Source organism: Enhydra lutris, unplaced genomic scaffold, assembly GCF_002288905.1.
Source record: "Enhydra lutris kenyoni isolate GAN:26980312 unplaced genomic scaffold, ASM228890v2 scaffoldscaffold25, whole genome shotgun sequence".
Lineage (NCBI taxonomy): Eukaryota > Metazoa > Chordata > Mammalia > Carnivora > Mustelidae > Enhydra > Enhydra lutris.
This window is the reverse complement of record NW_019154109.1, coordinates 4,519,998-4,539,586: the sequence shown is the minus strand read 5'-3', so window position 1 is coordinate 4,539,586 and position 19,589 is coordinate 4,519,998. Positions and strand designations below refer to the sequence as shown.

Here is a 19,589-nt window from a genome sequence, read left to right as displayed (position 1 = left end):
AAGAGGTTGTCTCCCAGCCTGGAAGTCCCCAAAGTGCAGATTACTCACAAGTGGGCCACTGTGCATGCTAGTTCTCTCCAGCTCTCCGGGATTGAATCTTTAGGGCTGATGGCTGGTAGAGGTAGTCTTCCTAGAAGACCTTCTTATTTATTACCTATGTGACCTTGAGCCCAGTTAATTCCCTCTGAACTCTCCTTTGTAAACAAGGAACAAGAACACCCCCATTAGAACGCAATGATTTGTGTAATGATGTAGCATGCAAAGCTTCGTAGGCACAGAGTCTAGCAAAAAGGCAGTCTTATTCTGTATGTGTGGGAACTTACTAACTGGGGAAGTTGAGTAAGCAGAGATGTGAAGGGGTTCCAGGTGCTAGCAAAGAAAGGCGTCAGGAATCACAAACCTCTGGAACAGTTCTTGGGTATAATGATACCATTATTTTAATATCACAGCTTGTGACCTCTCAGTGACAAAACTCTTCGAAGAGGAAAGGCCTGTGGTTGCACCCTTAGAGCACTAATTGAGGGGCAACTCAAGAGCCCCGGGAGGGGCCCTAGCCGGCTGATTGGGTGGGACTAACTTCACCTGAGACACTGTATCAACCCTTAGGAGCCCAAGGTCATTGAGCGGAGCCCCTCGGGGGTAGTGATTGGCTGGCTTTCTGTGACGTCACTGAGGAGGGGGTGGGGTGAGGGAGCTAGCCCGATTCTCCTCCGTCCCCGCCCTCCGACCCGCCCGGCGCCGGTAGGGTTTGGGGCTCTGGGCACGCTACTCTCGCAGAGGGAGTTGTTCTCCTTGGCAGACCTTCAGCGTCCCGCAGGGCCTGCCTCCTCCCGGTCTGCTCTGTCCTCCCCTTCTGCCCCGTCCTCCTGGCTTCCCAAAGAGCTGTGGAAGCGCTGAGCTCAGCTCTTCCCGCAGCGCCCGGCTCGGGTTCGCGGCCTTTGTGCCGCCGCCGCCGGGGCACCGACGGGTGCGGGGCCGGGCCCGAGCCGTCTGAGTGTCTCTCGGCCCGGGTGCCCGCTTCTCCGGCGGTGGGGGAGGGATAGGAAAATACCCACATCACACCAGCTCCCGCTCAATTGTGGGCAGAGGAAGCTCAGCGGCCACGCGCCGGTGCCAGATCCTGCCTCTGAAAAGCCCTGGGCCCTTTCTCCTTGCTCTCGCGCCCGCTCTCACCGCCGCTCGGGCTGCGGGTTGCCAAGTGGCAAATAGACCGGGCTCTGTTCAGGGAGATTCTGGGAGCCTTTCTGCGCGGGGCTGGCGGGCCCGCCCCCTTCGCTCCCGGCCGAAGAGACGGAGGGTGGCTTTGCAGACATGAGGCTTGGGGTGAGATTCTGGAGGTCCCTGAACAGAAATGATACTGGATGTGTGGTCGAGCTGGCCCACGGGGCCACAGTTTGCCGATTTGAGTTTTTCCAATATTAAATTATAATTTATCTTGATTACTGAGTGTCTTTGTACCCCGTGAAGTTTTGCACCTGTGGCAAATACCTCACCTCCTCGTAGTCCTGGGTCTGGTCCATGGATCCTGGGGTCTGTGGTTTATTTGCAAGACCCTAGAAACTGGTTTCCAACCCTGACCGCCCCTGCACCCCCCCCCCCCGCGCCAGGCCCCCAGGAAGGACCAGGGCTGTAGTGGCTCCCATCCCTGCCGCCATGCCCTAATTTAAAAGGTAGCGGCCACCTTCCCCGTATCCCCTTATCTGGGATGGAGTTGGGCTGGCTGAGGCCTCTGCTACTTTGAGGGCAACCCACAGAAGTGACCTCACCCAGGGTGGGGCCAGGAGAGGAAGCTACTGGAGGGGAAGGTGATGGAATTCTTAGAAAGTTAGAACTGGTAAGACATCATCCAGAGGACTTAGGAGGATGCAGCAGTTCCTCAACAAGAAGAGGGTGGGGGCAGGGGCACCTGGGTGGCTCGGTGGGTTAAGCCGCTGCCTTCGGCTCGGGTCATGATCCCAGGTCCTGGGTTCGAGCCCCACGTCGGGCTTTCTGCTCAGCAGGGAGCCTGCTTCCTCCTCTCTCTCTGCCTGCCTCTCTGCTTACTTGTGATTTCTCTCTGTCAAATAAATAAATAAAATCTTTAAAAAAAAAAAAAAAAAAAAAAAAGAAGAGGGTGGGGGCAGAGGCTTGTCCAGGACCCCGGACTTGATCTCCCAGCCCTCTGGTCTCCTACCTGTGGAGTGTGGTTTTGAATGCTTGCTGGGCAGGGTGTGATAGAGTGAGCCCCAGGGCACACTGTCTGCCCCTGCTGGATGGCAAACCCTGAGCAGATAGAGCAGGATTCCTTCCAGAGTGCCTCCCTGGCTCTGGCGGTGGTTCTGTGGGAGGAAGCTTATCTGTCGATGTGGGGATGAAGAGTGTCCTGGGCGGGAGGTAGCTGGAGAAGCAGAAGAGCCTGTAGGTTTCATAGGCAGACCAGGAATGGATGCCCAGCTTCACAGTATTTACCGTGTGTGTGTGAATTTAACCACTTCAAGCCTCAACTTTCCTCTCTGAAAAATGGGCATTGAAAGCCCTAGCTCACTGCTAACTTAACTCACTTAAGTGAGTTAGTCTATGGCAGGTGCCTGGCCCAGCTAGCCCATGGAAAGCACACATAAAATCTTAATTCTCCTTTTCTTCTACCTCCAGTAACCTCCAGTTACTCATTCAAGTCCCATTCCTGGGACTAACACTCTCCCTCATCCAGGTCAGTTGCTTTGGGAATTAGTGACTCTTAGCTGAGCCCATGTCCTCTGTCTCCCAGTGGGTACCCTTCTCTCTGAGTAACCACCCTGGTGCTTTGCGTGGGCCAGCGTGGGGTGGGGGGGCTGGCTCTCTCTGCCCACAGAGGACCCCCGCCACAAGATGTGCTAGGCCTCACGCCCCAGGATGAGGGCCCCGAGATGAATGCCTGACTGACTGCACAATTCTCGGACCCTAAAGCTCTGGAGCCCCTCTTCTCCATCTTCCTTCCCAGACTGCTCTTCTCCCACTCTCTTGATCCCTGCAGGTGGGCTCCCCCTTATTCTTGGGGCTGGCTGTTGCAGGAGAAGCAGCCCCTCTCATGGACGGACTCTGCCAGGCAGGGCTGCTGCTCCCCCTCCCCTGCTCCCACTGTCTCCAGGGATCTTGATTTGATTTCCTCCAATCACCAGCACTGCCATCTGCCTAGGGTAATTAAATGGTATTTGAATTGGATCCAGAAATCCTATCACAAGCAGCCCACATGGTAGGGAGGGTGTCTTCTGGAGTTGGTGCTGGCCAGCAATGCTGGAAGCTCCTCAGAGCCTTCCCTGGCCAGACCCTTAGTTCACCTGGGAGCACCTGGATACCCTGGGCAGTGAGTATTTGGTCCTGGGTCCCGGAGGCCCCGGGGGCAGAGCCGGCTCCGAGGACCAGAGCTCCAGCTTCCTACCTGGTGCCTAGTGTGCAGGGCCACGCCCCCTCTGGAGTTGCTGCCTGCTGTCTCCCTGTGTCTGTGAGCCGTTCTGTCCCCCAGGCCCCCTGAGCCCTGCCCTTACTGACACAGTAGCATAGAAATAGCAGAGAGGTCGTGCACATGCTCTGTTCGAGCCCCGCTCTGCCCCTTACCATCTATGACTGGCTGGGCACTGCCTCATTTCCTCCCCTACAAACCGGGATCGTAGTATTCACCACAGGTGTTCTCTTGAGGATCAAGAGTTAGTATATGTCAGTGCTTAGACACCCCCGGGTATGTAGGAGTGCGAATTTGTGTCAGTTGCCACTACTAGAGGTCGAAGTAGAACTGCTGGCCCAGACCTCTTACTGGTGAGTCAAGTTTCTGGTCTGTAGGTTCTAGAGAGGATGAGCAAGAATCAGCTGCTCCCTTCCCAGTCAGAAACCAGTTCAAGGGGACACCGAAAGGCTGCGTTCTAATTTCAACTTGATCCAGAACAGCTGGATAGTGTGGATGAAGGTGGTGACCCTCCATTCCTGTCAGCCTCAATGAGAGAGAGACACTGACCTGTGAGGACCCGTTGACACCTAAGGGAAAACACTCGTGAAGAAAACCCAGACTACCATCTATGGTGTGGACTTGGGCTGATGCAGCCAACCCCCACCCCCACACGCTCCCCTGGGACTTACCCCCCTCCTCAGTCCCCTTTGGCCCTCTTGCAGCAAAGTACAGGCAACAGCCTGAGGGGAGCACCTCTCCTGGCCTGAAGCTCTGAGTGGGCCTCGGGGGCTGGGGCAGCCCCAGACAGGGACAGGATGGCGACTTGGTGGCCCTTGCTCTGTGGCGAGGTCCCCCTCAGCCCTGGATGCATGCTGGCCTGGCCCTCTCACTCTTTTCTTCTCTTGGTAAATGTTGGCTTTGGGAAAGGGAGCCTGACAAGCAGCTCATTGTGAGTGCCTGGCTGATAGGGCTGGCTTGTGTGAGCCCATGAGCATTACCGCCTAGTACCCCCCTCCCCTTTTACTTTAGGCATTTGGGAAGTGCTTTTCTGCCTGTCCCTACAGCGCATGCTCACTGGCTCACACTTGGTTGCCATGGGAACCTTGTCATGGCAATGGCTGCTGAGAAGAGGGAGAAGAGGTGGCTGGATGGAGATAGCCCTATCTATGGCCGGCTCCCACTCAGCCCTGGTGCCACTTTCCTTCCTCTTGTAAGGGAGCCCCCCGGGAGCTGGGATCGGGCCCCTCCCGTGGCCGACCTTATTTCCCTTGTCGGGGATCCCCGCCCTTCTCAGCTGACTTTTGGCTTGACCTGGTCTGGCCCCCTTGGCTCCTGGAGAGGAATGAGAGCTGGTGCCTGAGAATGTTCTGCCAGGTTCTGGCATCTGACAGGGGGCTCCGCAGCTGGAGGACTCTTGCTGCCCCTGTAGGGGCAAAACAACAAAAGTTGCCTTTGGCAGAAGCTGTGGTGTGCTCTTTAATTCAGTACTGGGGGGCGGGGGCAGCCAGGCCTATCCCTCCTGTCTGCACCCTGGTGTTGAGCCTTACCTCCCAGAAGGGGGCAAGCTGTCTTCTCTTCCTGATCTTTGGGACACTGATTTCTAGGGCTCTCCATTCAATCAGGTGTGTGGGGCACTCTGATGTCAGACCGGGGGGTGGGTTCTGTCACACCCCCCGGTACAATCTTGGGCAAGTCACTTAAACTCTGTCAGCCTCCATTCTCTCATCTGTAAAATTGGGCAAATAATATGTACCTCACAGATTTATAGTGGAGAATACATGAATTCCTTTACGTAAAATGCTTTTAACCCAGGTCCTCCATATGTAGAGCACTTGAAAAACGTTAGCAACTCAGTAAATGTTTGGGTGAAGTAGATATTAGTCTTACTCTTATTATTATTGTATTGTTACAAAAGTTGCCTTTGTCCTCTGGGGAGGCTCCTAAGCTTCCTTCCTTCTCTCCAGCTTGTGGGGGCTGGAGGGGGCCTGGGGAAGTGGAAGCTTGGCAGGCAGCGTGAGGGTGGAGGGCTGCAGCGGTCCCCGGCTGGCCGGGTCTGACCTAGGGCTCTCCCCTTCGCCGGGCAGGATTCGGCCCCAGCTGTCAAAGGAGAAGATTGAGGGCTGTCACATCTGTACCTCTGTCACCCCCGGGGAGCCCCAGGTCCTTCTGGGGAAGGACAAGGCCTTCACCTATGACTTTGTCTTCGACCTGGACACCTGGCAGGAACAGATCTATTCAACCTGTGTGAGCAAGCTCATCGAGGGCTGCTTTGAGGGCTACAATGCCACAGTGCTGGCCTATGGGCAGGTAAGCCGCCTCCGCTCCCACAGGGGGCCCCTCCAACCCTTGTCTCCCCAGCTGGTGGGAGAGAGCGCCCCGTCCCCTTTCAGACCTGTTGAGATGGAGCTGCAGTTCTCTCTGTTGTCCCAGCGTGTGTCACACTGCTAGTTATCGGAGGAAGGCTGTCCCTCCCAGGAGACTCCCCCAGGGTGTGGCTTTGGGACCAGAAGGGATAGGTGACCTTGGAGGGGAGGTACATGGTAAGGGAAGTCCACCTGACCTGGGGTCCTGGGCTCGCTGGTGGCCCCCCCTGAGGGTGCTGACCCCCTCCTTCCATCCTTGCCGATGCAGACAGGGGCCGGGAAGACATACACGATGGGCACCGGCTTCGACACGGTGACATCGGAGGAGGAGCAAGGCATCATTCCAAGGGCCATAGCACACCTCTTTGGGGGCATTGCTGAGCGCAAGCGGCGGGCGCAGGAGCAGGGTGTGGCCGGGCCTGAGTTCAAAGTCAGCGCTCAGTTTCTGGAGGTACTGTGGCCTTGTGGTGGGGGCAGGAGGGAGATTGGCGGGACAGCAAGACCATGGAGGTTGGGCTTACCCCCAGGACAGTGGAATGAGCCTAGGAGAGCCCCAGCAACTTCTCCAGCTGCTGAGTATCCTGCTGCTGGAAATACCCAAGCAAGAGCTAGAAGACCTCTGGGTGGGACACTCTGAGGAGGCTTCCTATGTCAGAGGGGGCTTGAGTCACTGAGAACCGTCAAGATCTCTTCAAACCCTGACTGACTGTCAGCTCTGACACTTATTAGCTGTCTGTCCTCAGGCCACTGCACGATGGCTGTAATATCTATTTCCTTACAGGTGTTGTGAGAATGGCACGGAAGCACGTGCCTGGCACACATTGAGAACTCTGGTTCCTGCCCATCCTTCTGGCCTCGGCCAGTTTGCCTCTGAGCAGCCTGCCCTACCCCTTTCTGGCTGAGGTCCTTACTGACCCTCGGAGTCTTCTCTGACCTCAGGGCAGGGAGGTCCTCCAGAAGGCAACTGGTCCTGCCTCTCTCTGGGAGAACGTCTTTGTGCCACGGCCAGGCTTTTGACATCTGGGGACTTTGGGGGTAGAGGGAGGAGTCTTTGGCCTATCACGGGGTCTCTCAAAAAGGTCTCTAAGAAAGCAGGTTTTCCTGGCTACTTCTCATGAGTGCCTGACTTGACCAGGCTCCTCCTTTAGGACACTCGAACCAGGTGGCTTCAGTTCTCAGCATCTGAAACCCCAACCCAGTGACTCCCCTGGTTCTGGGCCATTTGCTGGGTATGGGACTGTCCTGAGCTCTGACTGTACCCAGGTTGTCCTCAGAGGGAGGGGTGTGGCTCCAGCCCTCTCTAGGGCTTCCATGGCCCACCCTGCCCACTGCCCCACTATGACTCCTTCCTGGGCACTCAGAGTGGCTTCTTTCCCCTTAGGGGACCCTGTATTTCAGATTGGAGAGTTTTTTCTTGTCCTCCTAGACTTTTGCTTCTGATAAAGTGACTTCCTTTGTGTGTGTGTGTGTGTGTGTGTGTGTGTGTGTGTGCGCGCGCGCGCGTGCACACGCGTGCACATGTCCTAGTGCTGTGTATCTCTATAAGCTTTTCCATCCCTTTGTTTTCTTCTTTTCTCTATCCTGTTGCCATGGGGATCCCCAAAAAGTAGGGCAGTGCCTAGAAAACTCATGCCGAAGGGTGAATCAAAAGGGGTTAAATGATGCCGGTGCGTCTCTCTCAACAGACAGACAGACACCGTGGCACCCACATCTGCACCAGTCCCTTCCGTTTCCCCTTCCCCTTCCGGTGGAGTATTTCTGTCCCTTTGAGGCATCAAAGCCTCGGATGTCGGAGGGCTGCAGCCCGCCCCTCCCCCACAGAATTCTGCTGGCCACTGACCAAGTTGCTCGGTCCCTTTTCCCCACTCCCGAGCCTCTGCTCTCTGCCTGGGGAGTATCCCAGCCCTTCAGCAGGTGAAGCTGTCCCTGCTGGTGATTCCACACAGGAATCTCCAAGGCTGAGACCATGTGAAATAAGGTGACTACTCCTGGCCAAGCCACCTCCCCCACCATCCAAGTGATCTCTCCAGACTCTCCCCAGGATACCAGGCCCCAGTGGCATGCTCTCAGTGCCCACATTGCTCCCCTACTGGGAGATTGTCCTCACCTCAACCCCCAGGGAGCATCAGGATTGAAACATGGTCTCTACTGAGCTCAGCTTGTCCCCCCCCTCATCCAAAACCATGTCCCTACCCCCTTTCCCAGCCTAGCAACAAGCATAATAGAGTCTGCCTGATCTATGGTCCTATCTTCCTCATCTACATCTAGGACCTGAGTCCCCTTGTCCCTTTAGGTTGTTAGTCCCCTGACAAGACCAAAAGCTGCTGAATGCTGGTTCTTTGGGGAGGGAGTGGAAGCATAACCTCACTATAGTTCGGCCCAGGACCCAGCTGTCCCCCAAGGGGACCAGGGTCTGCAAGTTCGTTTCCCAGAGCCTCAGTTTCCACATCTGCAAAACAGAGCTTGTTTATAAACCTGGGAAAGTCCCCTTGGAGGCCCTGCACCACATGTCACATGCACCCAGCAGCCATTTTCGCCCCCGCACAGCTCTACAATGAGGAGATCCTTGACCTGTTTGACAGCACCCGTGACCCTGATGCCCGCCACCGCAGGTCCAACATCAAGATTCACGAGGATGGGAATGGTGGCATCTACACCACGGGTGTCACTTCCCGCCTCATCAACTCCCAGGAAGAGGTGAGCACCCACCGGAAGTCCAGGCCAGGCAGGGCCCGGCTCCAAGGCTCAGCTCATGCCCTTACTCGTGCCCCCTTCTGCAGCTGATCCAGTGCCTAAAGCAGGGGGCCCTGTCCCGCACCACGGCCAGCACCCAGATGAACGTGCAGAGCTCACGCTCACACGCCATCTTCACCATCCATGTGTGCCAGATGCGCGTGTGCACCCAGCCGGACCCCGTAAGGAACCCATGGAGGCTCGGGAGCTGGTGTCGTGGTGGGGGGGGGGGCTTCTCTGAGGGGGGCAAGAAGAGGAGGGGGCCATGGATCCAAAGTTAGCAAATCGGGGGTTGGGGTTTGCTTTTGCCCCTCGTGGATTTTTCTTTCTCTTTTTTCTTAAGCCTCAGTCCTCCACCCTGTACAATGGGATAACCATACCCCTATGGTTGGGAGGCTTGCATGAGAATCGGGCATGCGCAAGGACTGTGCACACTGTCAGATGCTGTCACGTGCCGGGGAGGGGGAGGGGCAGCCTGCCCTCCCAGCCCCAAATCGCCCCCCAGACGGCATTCCTGAGGGACCAGGACTGAGAGCCGAGGAGCCGCAAGGCCAGGTGAGGGCCAAGTACATCAGTTGCCAACTTCTGCTGCAGGTGAACGAGGTGGTGACCGGCCTTCCTGAGGGCACCGCTCCCACCAGTGAGTATGAGACACTCACTGCTAAGTTTCACTTTGTGGACCTGGCCGGCTCAGAGCGGCTGAAGCGGACGGGGGCCACCGGCGAGCGGGCCAAGGAGGGCATCTCCATCAACTGCGGCCTGGTAGGCACTCGGCAGGTCACCAGCCCCGGCGGCCTGCACAGCTCAGACCCTTTCCAGACCCTCCAGGCCCACGGCTGCCCCATCCTCCCTATGCGTCTTGCTGGCTGCTAGCCAGGGCACCCACATGTCCGTATTATTAGGCATTTGGTCCTCTGTCCTCCCCCTTACCCCCAACCTCTTGACTTCTCAAACGATCACATCTGCACATAAACCCTCTCAGGGAATTTGAGGGCTGCTGGGTCATCGAGGCAGGTAAAGATGGCTCAGGGGCTGTCCTGTGTCCACTCCCCCTGTCCCTGAGTGTCTCTCAAGTGCCAGGGTCTGTCTCCCACAGCTGGCCTTGGGCAACGTGATCAGCGCCTTGGGGGACCAGAGCAAGAAGGTGGTGCACGTGCCATACAGGGACTCGAAGCTCACTCGGCTCCTCCAGGACTCGCTGGGGGGCAACAGGTACCCACACCCAACATCCAGGGAAGGGGCAGGGGAGGTGGGACCCTGCTGGAAAATCCTGATGAGGGCCTGGTGAAAGAGGAGGCCTTCCCACTGCAGGCTGTGGGCTTGGGAGACAGGAGACTTGAGATGCCGTATGACCTTTGGCTAGTATGGTCAGACTCAGTTTCCCTGTCTGCACAGAAGGGAGAGATAGTCTTGAAGTGATAGAGCCCAAATGAAGTAATGGATGGAAGCCACTAAGAAAATACAGAGCTGTGACCAGCAGGGACGTATCACACTGCCGGCTGCCTTCACTGTGGGTTACCGCAGTTGGAAGGAGCCCTGTGGCCAGGTGATTGAGAGTACCATGTCCCAGGTGCTTGCCCTGGTGAATGCCCAGGTCCTTAGGGCATTAAGGCAGTATGGGAATGGGTTGGGAGCAGGAGCTGTACTCTGGAGTGATGCTTCTGGGGGCTGGGCTGAGCCCCTCGCACCTCACTCTCCTACCGCACCCCTCCAGCCAGACCATCATGATTGCCTGTGTGAGCCCCTCAGACCGGGACTTCATGGAGACGCTCAACACACTCAAGTATGCCAACCGGGCCCGCAACATCAAGAACAAGGTGGTGGTGAACCAGGACAAGACGAGCCAGCAGATCAGTGCCCTGCGGGCCGAGATCGCTCGCCTGCAGATGGAGCTGATGGAGTATAAGGCGGTGAGCACGGTCCGAGGCACGGTGGGCCCCAGTTCTTCGGTGCCCCCCCTTCCTCCCCCTCCCCTCCTCCCATTTGCTGCTTCCTGCGTATTGGCTGTATGTCAGCCATGATGGGGGGCTCACCTGAGTGAGTTGAGCACAGTCAGGGTTTTAGCACCCTATAGAGAGAAAGGAGGGCACGCAGCTGTTCCTTAGCTCTGATGCAGAGGACAAATACCCTGCCTGGTGTTTTCATGTCCACTGAATATGCTGCATTGGACCATATGAGATTCCTAGGCTGGGGTGCAGAATCAGAATAATCAATGGGGACCACATGAGTCATCCAGTGTGTCTGGGGGCAGGGCAGAGGAGAGAGCTGGCCCTCTTCACTCAGGTGCTCTGTCAGGGGAGACCTCACAAAGGAGGGGACCTTTTATATAGATCTTGGAAAATGAATGAGATAGCATCAAAAGCAAGTGGGGCAGGAATTCTAGGGTGCAAACACTCCCTGCACCTGGAAACAAAGATGGGAAAAACAGGTGCTTCTGGGGAAGTGTCTAATTCCATATGACTTAGGCAGAAGTCAATGGCTGCTGCTTGCCAGGGTATGAATGTGATACACAAATGGGTTTTGGTTTGCTTGTCCTTTGTTTTAAAAGAATGCAACTTAGTTGCCTACCTTTCTAAAAATCAAGGAATTTCAGTTTTCCCTGAAAAATGTGAAGACCTAACAATATATAGTACTACACTGGCTGGAGTGGCATAGTTGCTGACCCTTTGAGACTGAGTCTGTGACTCTGTTAGCTCCAGTCCCCACCACTCCCTATTGTCTTGTACTCAGACTCATTTATGCCCATTGCCAGGGCCTCTTAGGGTTTTGGCCCTTGGGTTAGTACTTGTGGTGATGTGAAGGAGGCGGTGGAAAGGTAAGTCAAGGTAAGATTGGGGGGGTGGCTGGAATGGCTGGTGATAGAATTTGGAGTTCCTGGTTGTCAGGGAGAGCCCTGGGAGACAGGAGCTATGTTTTAGGAGACGTGGGATTGGGGGGGGCAGTTTGGCGGTGCTGCCAGAAGCATCATCAACCCTTCCCCACCCTGCATGCTCTTACCCGTGACTGCTCCCTGCCTGCCCTGCCCCTCCTCTTCCCAGGGCAAGAGAGTGATTGGGGAGGACGGTGCCGAGGGCTACAGTGACCTGTTCCGGGAGAACGCCATGCTGCAGAAGGAGAATGGGGCCCTGCGTCTGCGGGTGAAGGCCATGCAGGAGGCCATCGATGCCATCAACAACCGCGTCACTCATCTCATGAGCCAGGAAGCCAATCTGCTTCTGGCCAAGGCCGGTGAGTCGGGCGCACCACCCCAGCTCGGACACCCAATGGGCTGGGACCCCCTCTCCCCATACCCACCCTAGGTTATTAGGCAAGCTGGGCCAGCCAATCAATTCACAGATCAATGCATTTATGAATTTTTTTCAACTGACTTTTTAAAAAGATTTATTTATTTTAGAGAGAGAGAGAGAGAGACACCAGGGGTTGGGGGGAGCAGCAGAGGAACTGAGCACAGAGCCCGTGCAGGGCTCAGTCTCACAACCCTGAGATCATGACCTGAGCCAAAATCAGGAGTCAGATGCTTAACTGACTGAGCTCTCCAGGGGCCCCCTAGCTGATTTTAAACCTTTTTTTATGCCCACAAGTAATATATGAATACATCCTCCTTGCTTACATGGGTGTATAAAGATGAAATCCCCTCTTGCTAAACTGTCCACTCCACATCCTCTCTACTTAGAAGCTCCATGCATGTCTTCCCACACCTTTCTCAGTCCCTTTGCTCCGAGTGTGACTATGTATTCATGGGTACCTATGCACATAGGTGTGTGGGAATATATACTGCCCTTTCTTTTTCTGTGTATGGGACCATACGTATTGCCCTGTGACTTCCCATTTTCACTTAGCGTTATGCTTTGGAGATTTTTCCACATTAAAACATACAAATCTACTTAATTCTCATAAACTGCACAGTGTTCCCCGTGGGAGAAGGGCAAACACTGTCTGACAGCTGCCTTCTCTGGACGGAGCTTCATTGTTCCTCCAGCAGTGCTGGCATATACCCGTCCCGTGGACGGGTGCTTCTTCGATGTAGATTCCTTTTGGGGAAAGGCCCATGTGTGCTACCCTACTGGGGCCCTGGTACAGGACCACCGGTTCCAAGCCGCAGGTCCTCGAGTGCCTTACCTTCTGTATTGCCCTCTGCTGTCTTCCCTCTCCAGGTGATGGCAACGAGGCCATTGGTGCCCTGATCCAGAACTACATCCGGGAAATCGAGGAGCTGCGGTGAGCACCCCGGCCTATCTGGGAGCAGTGGAGGAGGGCCTGGGCCGGGCAGAGCCCCGGGCAGTGCGGGCAGTGCCAGCTCTGTTGGCCCCAACTGCTGGCTCTCCCCACGCAGGACGAAGCTGCTGGAGAGCGAGGCCATGAACGAGTCCCTGCGCCGCAGCCTCTCCCGGGCCTCCGCTCGGAGCCCCTACTCCCTGGGCGCGTCTCCAGGCGCTCCCGCCTTCGGGGGCAGCCCGGCCAGCTCCATGGAGGATGCCTCGGAGGTGATCCGCAGGGCCAAGCAGGACCTGGAGCGGCTCAAGAAGAAGGAGGTCAGGCAGCGGAGAAAGAGGTGAGCGGAGTGTGCCCGCGGCCCTGCAGGCTCTCTGGGAGCTTGGCTGCCCGCCTGCCTGTAGCCAGGAGCTGCCCCGGGGCTCAGCCCATTTACTCAGCCTTTTGGGCAGCAGTGGCCCACCTTTCTCTAATGCTGCTCCTTCCCCCGAGGGGAGGGAGGGAGGATGGAGCCTACCCAGGTTAGTTCTAGATTGGGGGTAGAGAGGGGCAGCCAGATTCTCTGCAGAACAGGAAGGCAGCCCCATCCTCCTGCCCTCCCTGTCACTCCCTGCCACATGTGCAAAGCTAACCTGGCCTGCCCTTCCCTCCTGGGCAGCCCGGAGAAGGAGGCCTTCAAAAAGAGAGCAAAACTCCAACAGGAAAACAGTGAGGAGACCGACGAGAATGAGGCTGAGGAGGTGAGGGACTGTCCCTGTCCCCTCCCCTCTACATGCTTACCTTCCCCCACCCCCACCTCGTGTCCCTGCCAAGTGGGGGGAGCCCCATGACCACCTTGGCAGGGCAGGGGAGGGACTTAGGTCTGCCTCCAGTGTGGCTGACTTGTGGTCGTGGTGATGTCCACCCCTCAGTTCCCCCACCTCATCCCAAATGGGTGAGGCTGGGAGGGCTGCTGTCCCAGAGCGGCTTTGCCCTGGCTACTGGGGGAGTCAGGCGGTTACTCTTTTGGGACTGGAAGTGGGCACAAGGGGCCCTGACTGCCCCGTACCCTACCCTCTTGACACACCTGAGGCCTTGCCCAGACTCCCTCTGCTTCTGGGCTCGCCTCCCTGAGGCCAGGCCCAGCCTGAGTGAGGAGGGCCCACTGGCCGCCCCTAATGGTGCTTGGTGCCCAGGAGGAGGAAGAGCGAGACGAGAGTGGCTGTGAGGAAGAGGAGGGCCGTGAGGATGAAGACGAGGACTCGGGCAGTGAGGAGAGCCTGGTGGACTCGGACTCGGACCCTGATGAGAAGGGTGCGTGTGCCCAGGCCAGGGCAGGGGGAGGTGACACGCCAAGTGGCAGGTGCCCGGGGCGGGCTGTCAGTCAGCACTGGGCCCAGAGCAACAGCTCAGACCTTCCAGTTACAAGACCCTGAGCCACATGCCCCTTGGCTGGTTCAGGCCTTATTTGCGTTCTCAAAGAATGTGGACGTCCAGGGCCCGGGACTCCCAGTCATGACACCACCACCACCAACAGTGGTGATACGGACGGCAGTGCTCATCGTCGGCCACGTGGCCTGGGGTTTTCCGTTCTCTCTACAACCCTGTGCATAGGTATTTGGAGCTCCCCCAATCCCAGAGAAGTCTAGTGACTTTCCCCAGTGTGGCAGGTGCAGAGCCGGGCCTTGAATGCTGCTGAAACCCACTCCTCTGAATGGGGGCACCTGCCCTGTCCCTTCCGCCCTGCCACCATTTCTGACCCACAGCCCTCCTCCCCCTAGGCTGGGTCCCATACCATCTACGGCAGGTAGACATTGGCCTCTGGGGCACAGCAGGGGTGGTGGGATGCCTAGACAACCCCTGCCAGCTCCTGGGCCAGCCTCCAGTTCCTGAGGCCAGTCTTCTCATGTGTCGCCCCACCTGGCAGCCCTTACCCACCGTGGGACTTACCATTGCCTCCAGCCTCCGGTCACTGGTCAGTCAGCTGTGGCTGACCAACGGAAAGCCCCCAGCGCCCCGCTCCCACCCTAAGCCCTGGGCGCTGGATTGAGCCTGTCTCTGCCCCACAGAGGTGAACTTCCAGGCCGACCTGGCCGACCTGACGTGTGAGATTGAGATCAAGCAGAAGCTGATCGATGAGCTGGAGAACAGCCAGCGGCGGCTGCAGACCCTGAAGCACCAGTACGAGGAGAAGCTGATTCTGCTTCAGAACAAGATCCGGGACACACAGCTGGAGCGCGACCGTGTGCTGCAGAACCTCAGTGAGGACCCCTCCTCCCCGCCCTCCCCGGGCCGTCGCTTTCCCCTGAGGGCCCTCCGCTGTCACAAGCCCCGGCAGCTGGCACTTTGGGGATTTCCCTGGTCCTCTGATGCTTGGACTCTGGTCCTCTGACCCACTGTCAACAATGTCTATGTCTAAGCCCACTTCTATGCTACATTTTACATCTTAAGTATTATTAGCATCTTAAGTATTAGAATTCTTTATTTCCCTAGGCACATGGGCGTGACGCCCCGCCGCTGCTTTTCTACATTCAGTACCTTGAGTATTCTCCTTTAAAACCATTTACAAACTAACTCGTCCCATTTGATCTTCTTTACACTTGCTCTTTAGCACATTCATCCAATCACTGTTTCATTCATTTACTGACTCAGCAAACATTTGTCAACCCGGTCTTACAGAGCTGACCTTATTCCAGGCACTAGAGACACTGAGGTGAGCAAACTCCTTGTCTCATGACAGGGATGCTCTGATGGAGAGAGACACATAAATAAGATAAATGAGCAGAGTCTGTGACATGCCCCATGGGGATCAGTGCCTTAAAAAAAAAAAAACAGCAGGGAGGGAGAACAGGGGACAAGGTGTGGCGGAGAGTGGCGTGATGTCTTATAAAGAGCGTGTTGCGGAGAAGGTGACATGTGAGGCGACCCAAAGGACGTGAGAGAAGGTTCAGGGAGAGGGAGCACAGGCTGAGCACTGCAGGCAGAGAAGATGCTGAGCCTGGGAGGCAGGAGTGTACTTGGCAGGTTGGTGGAGTGGTCAGGGGCAGGCAGCTGGAACACAGTGAAAGGGGAAAGGAGGAAGGGGGGGGGGGTAATGGAAGAACTAGAGGACCAGTCACGCCCATCATTATAAGGACATCGCTTTCTTCTCTGAGGGAGACGGGAAGGTGTGGAGTTTTGAGAGAGGGATGTGATGCAGCTTTTAAAAGCATGTGGGGGTGGGGAGGAGCCTGGCTGCTCGGTAGGGGGATGAATGCAAGTGGTGGTGTGAGTGCAGTTAGAAAAGTGTTAACCAAGATCCTGGTGATTGATTAGGGAAAAAGTTTTAAAAAAGAAAAGAAAAGATCCTGGTGAAAGAGGATTTAGGCCAGAGGTGGTGAGGAGTGGTCCCGTTCTGGATACATTTGGAAGGTAGAGACAAAAGGTTTTGTTGATTGACTGGGTGGAGGGTGTAAGGGGATCCAAGGATGTCTCCAGTCTACGAGCTTCTGGAAATGTGGTGGTGACATCTGTGGAGACAGGGGAGCCTGCTGGGGTGACGGAGACGGCGATTGGGAGTCTGGTTTTGTGCCTGTTAAGTCGGAGATGTCTGCCACACATCTCCATGGAGACGCCTGTTGGCATTTCAGATAGCAAAGGTCAGGGATAGAGAATCTGCCTATTCCTTCTGCTCTGGCCTGCATCACTGTCTGCTTACAGCTCTTTCCTTCCCACTGGCCTGGCCCTTTCCTGCAGTCATGGGTCCCAACCCAGCCAGCAGGGGTGGCCCACAGGACCCTCACAGGAAGCTGTTGACCAGGGGCTCGTGGATCTTGAGATGAAAACACCCCGCTCAAAGTCCAATACAATGTCAGAGCAGGAAGGGGAGCCTGATCCTCTCATTGTGTAAATAAGAAACAGGCACACAGAGGGTGCGACCTGCTCACGGTCCTGCGGGGAGACTAGCGCTCAGGCTCCCCCTCCTGCCACACACCCCCTGATCTCGAAGCTTAGAACACCTGGGCACGCGTGGCACTGACAGCCGCCTCTTGCCGCTCTCAGGCACCATGGAGTGCTACACCGAGGAGAAGGCCAACAAGATCAAGGCGGATTACGAGAAGCGGCTGCGGGAGATGAACCGGGACCTGCAGAAGCTCCAGGCCGCGCAGAAGGAGCACGCGCGGCTGCTCAAGAACCAGTCCCGCTATGAGAGGGAGCTGAAGAAGTTGCAGGCCGAGGTGGCCGAGATGAAGAAGGCCAAGGTAGGCGATGAGGGGGTGGCCCAGGATGACACTGTCCTCTGAGCCCGGCGCCTCCCCCAGGAGGAGCCCTCTCTCCAGTAGAGGGGCAGGGGAGGAGCTCCGGGGGTGCTGCTCAACATTGCCCCCCGTGGTAGGAAGGTGCACTACAGTTGTGGCCAGGCGGCCTTAGGACCTGTTGAGGCCTCTCGCGGGGGCGGGGACGGGGCAGGGGGGCGGTGGGGGGCCCTGCGTCTAATAATAACAGTAATCACCACTGTTCGCATGCTGACTGTGGCCAGCCTCTAGGCTAGTCGCCTAATGTGCATGAGTGTAGGTACTAAAGTCCTGAGGAGAACCTCATGAAGGAGGTCCGGTTATTATTCCCATTTTGTGCATGGGAAAGGGAGGCATGCGACTTTGGGCGGTTGGCTCTCCATCTGGGGGACACAGCTTCTCCCCAGGAAGCCTCTGACCCCTGACCCCAGCAGATACCACCATCTCGGGTCAGGCTTGGGCTGCCCTGCTTGTGCCCATCCTTGGGGAAAATACTCATTCTGGACCCTGAAGACCCAGCAGCAGCAAGCCCTCCTCCTCTCTGTAGATTCACCCCTGCAGAGCCTGCTCTCTGAGAGAGAAGCCAACCCCCCCTCCCCCCAGCCCCTTTAGAGCCTTGCCTCCCTCCCTCTCAGGCCATTTCCTCTCAAGACTGTCCTCAGGGCAGGGCAGGCTGGTGATATTTCTGGTCATGTCTGAGGCCTCAGTGGCAGAAGGACCGACCTCCGCGTGACTCTCATTTCCCTGTTGCTTGGAAAGTGTCTAAAACCCTGTGTACACTGCACTGTCATGCTTCAGGCCCCAGGACGTGGCGGGAGGGGACCCCAGGTACACGGCTCTCTAGCTGGTCAAGTTGTCTCAGGCTACACCAAGGGTGTTCTCTGTGCCTTTGCCACAGCTCTGACGACTCCAGGTTCCAGAATTCCTATGCTTGATCACTGGTTTTGCTCTGAACTGGCATGCTGTCTTCCATGGGCTATAGTAAGAGCTAGACTAGGGACAGGGGCAAAATGACCTGGGCCAAAAGTCTGACCGTTCATGCCCAGCTTTATAACTCTAAGTCATTTTTCTCTCTGAGGTTCATTTCCTTGTTTATAAAACGAGAATGGTAATGCCTCACTCATGTGACTGTCACAAGAACAATGCTTGGTGTGTAGCATGTTTTTGATAAATGGTGGTGGCTTTTATTGTGACTGCGAGCCTGGCCCTAGAATGTGGCTTGGACTCTCACCTCCTCCCTGTCTCCTGCTCAGCTATCCATGGGACAGAGGACAGTGCTGCCTCGAGCATCCCCAGGCTGGTCCTTGATCGGCCAAACCCAGGATGGTGGCTCAGGGAGGAGGCCCCTGGGGGCCGTGACATTTGAAAGTGGGGGTCAGGGTTAAACTTTGCAGAGTGGTCACACCTGCACAGCTGGGCTGGCAGGAAGGCCACTCCTTCCAGCAGGGCGCCCAGGCACTTGGCAGCTTCAGCTCGCATGGAGGAGTGGGAGCAGACCCCTCACTCCAGACCCCTGAGCCCCAAGCCAGGGGCCTGGCAGGCTGTCGCCCCTGCCCAGCATCCTCAGAGCCAGGCCTCCCTGGAGGGTGTGGGTCCCCACTGCCCAGCGCGCCTCACCCCCACCACCCCTGCCTGTCCCAGGTGGCCTTGATGAAGCAAATGCGTGAGGAGCAGCAGCGGCGGCGGCTGGTGGAGACTAAGAGGAACCGGGAGATTGCTCAGCTCAAGAAGGAACAGCGACGACAGGAGGTGAGGGGCAGCCCTTGGGGACTGCTACCTCCCTGTGTGCCTGGCTGCCTCTCGGCTCCCATGACCCTGAGCAGTAACAGTCACACTTGCAGCAGGACGCAGCCTAGCATGGGAGGGAACCTGCACAGCGGGCTCCTGGTCCGCCCCCTCTAGTGCAGGGTGGGGGGTGGGGAGACTTGAGCCCCAGAGAGGGCAGGCCCTTGCCCAGGGTCACCAGCAAGCCAGAGCTGGGACTGTGCAACTCCTGTCCCTGAGCCCGCTGGTCACGGGTTCCCTGTCATGGTGTGGATGAGATCTTGAGGGAATTTCCTGCTCCCAGAGAACGGTTTGCGTGGTGACCTCTGCAATGGGGGCCAGACTTGGGGTCACATATGATCAATAAATTCAGGCTAAACGAGAATCCGCCCAAAAGCCAGGCTTTTGCCTACAGAGCTGGGCAGACCAGGCCGTGAGGCCCAAGTGTGGACGCCAACTCCCTTCCCTCACCCATAGTTTCAGATCCGAGCGCTCGAGTCCCAGAAGCGGCAGCAGGAAATTGTCCTGAGGAGGAAAACCCAGGAGGTGAGCGAGACATGGCTCCCTTTCTCCTGAGTTCTTCTGGAGTCGGGAGGGGACAATCCCACCGGTGGCTCTGGCTCTCCCTTGTCACTCAGCACACACAGGGGAGCAGAGCCCACGTGAGGCCCGTCACAAGGGCCTTACTCAACAAGAGGGCTGAGGCATGAAGGTAGGCTGCAGGCTCCGGTCCCAGAGGCCTGAGACCTTAATGAGAAAGGTAGAAGTCTCTCGTGTTCATTTCACATCAGAGAGCCCTTGGCTGTCTCTCAGCCCCCAGCTCAGGCAAGGACAGAGCCTCCCCCTGGATTCATCCTATCCGGC

At 56.9% G+C, this 19,589-nt stretch overlaps 1 protein-coding gene across 4 annotated transcripts in view; it reads left to right on the top strand.

Annotated features, from left to right (window-relative positions):
* Positions 1-19,589, top strand: part of LOC111151193 (kinesin family member 21B) — a 47,970-nt gene that overhangs the window by 8,483 nt on the left and 19,898 nt on the right. For all 4 annotated transcript variants that reach the window (XM_022508999.1, XM_022509001.1, XM_022508998.1 and 1 more), the window contains exons 2-17: positions 5,485-5,707; positions 6,032-6,214; positions 8,311-8,460; positions 8,544-8,678; positions 9,091-9,258; positions 9,593-9,708; positions 10,211-10,406; positions 11,535-11,724; positions 12,651-12,714; positions 12,830-13,048; positions 13,367-13,448; positions 13,884-14,001; positions 14,757-14,948; positions 16,729-16,928; positions 18,603-18,710; positions 19,203-19,271. In XM_022508999.1, coding sequence (XP_022364707.1) covers positions 5,485-5,707; positions 6,032-6,214; positions 8,311-8,460; positions 8,544-8,678; positions 9,091-9,258; positions 9,593-9,708; positions 10,211-10,406; positions 11,535-11,724; positions 12,651-12,714; positions 12,830-13,048; positions 13,367-13,448; positions 13,884-14,001; positions 14,757-14,948; positions 16,729-16,928; positions 18,603-18,710; positions 19,203-19,271 — 2,413 coding nt within the window. The remainder of the gene's footprint in view (positions 1-5,484; positions 5,708-6,031; positions 6,215-8,310; positions 8,461-8,543; positions 8,679-9,090; positions 9,259-9,592; positions 9,709-10,210; positions 10,407-11,534; positions 11,725-12,650; positions 12,715-12,829; positions 13,049-13,366; positions 13,449-13,883; positions 14,002-14,756; positions 14,949-16,728; positions 16,929-18,602; positions 18,711-19,202; positions 19,272-19,589) is intronic.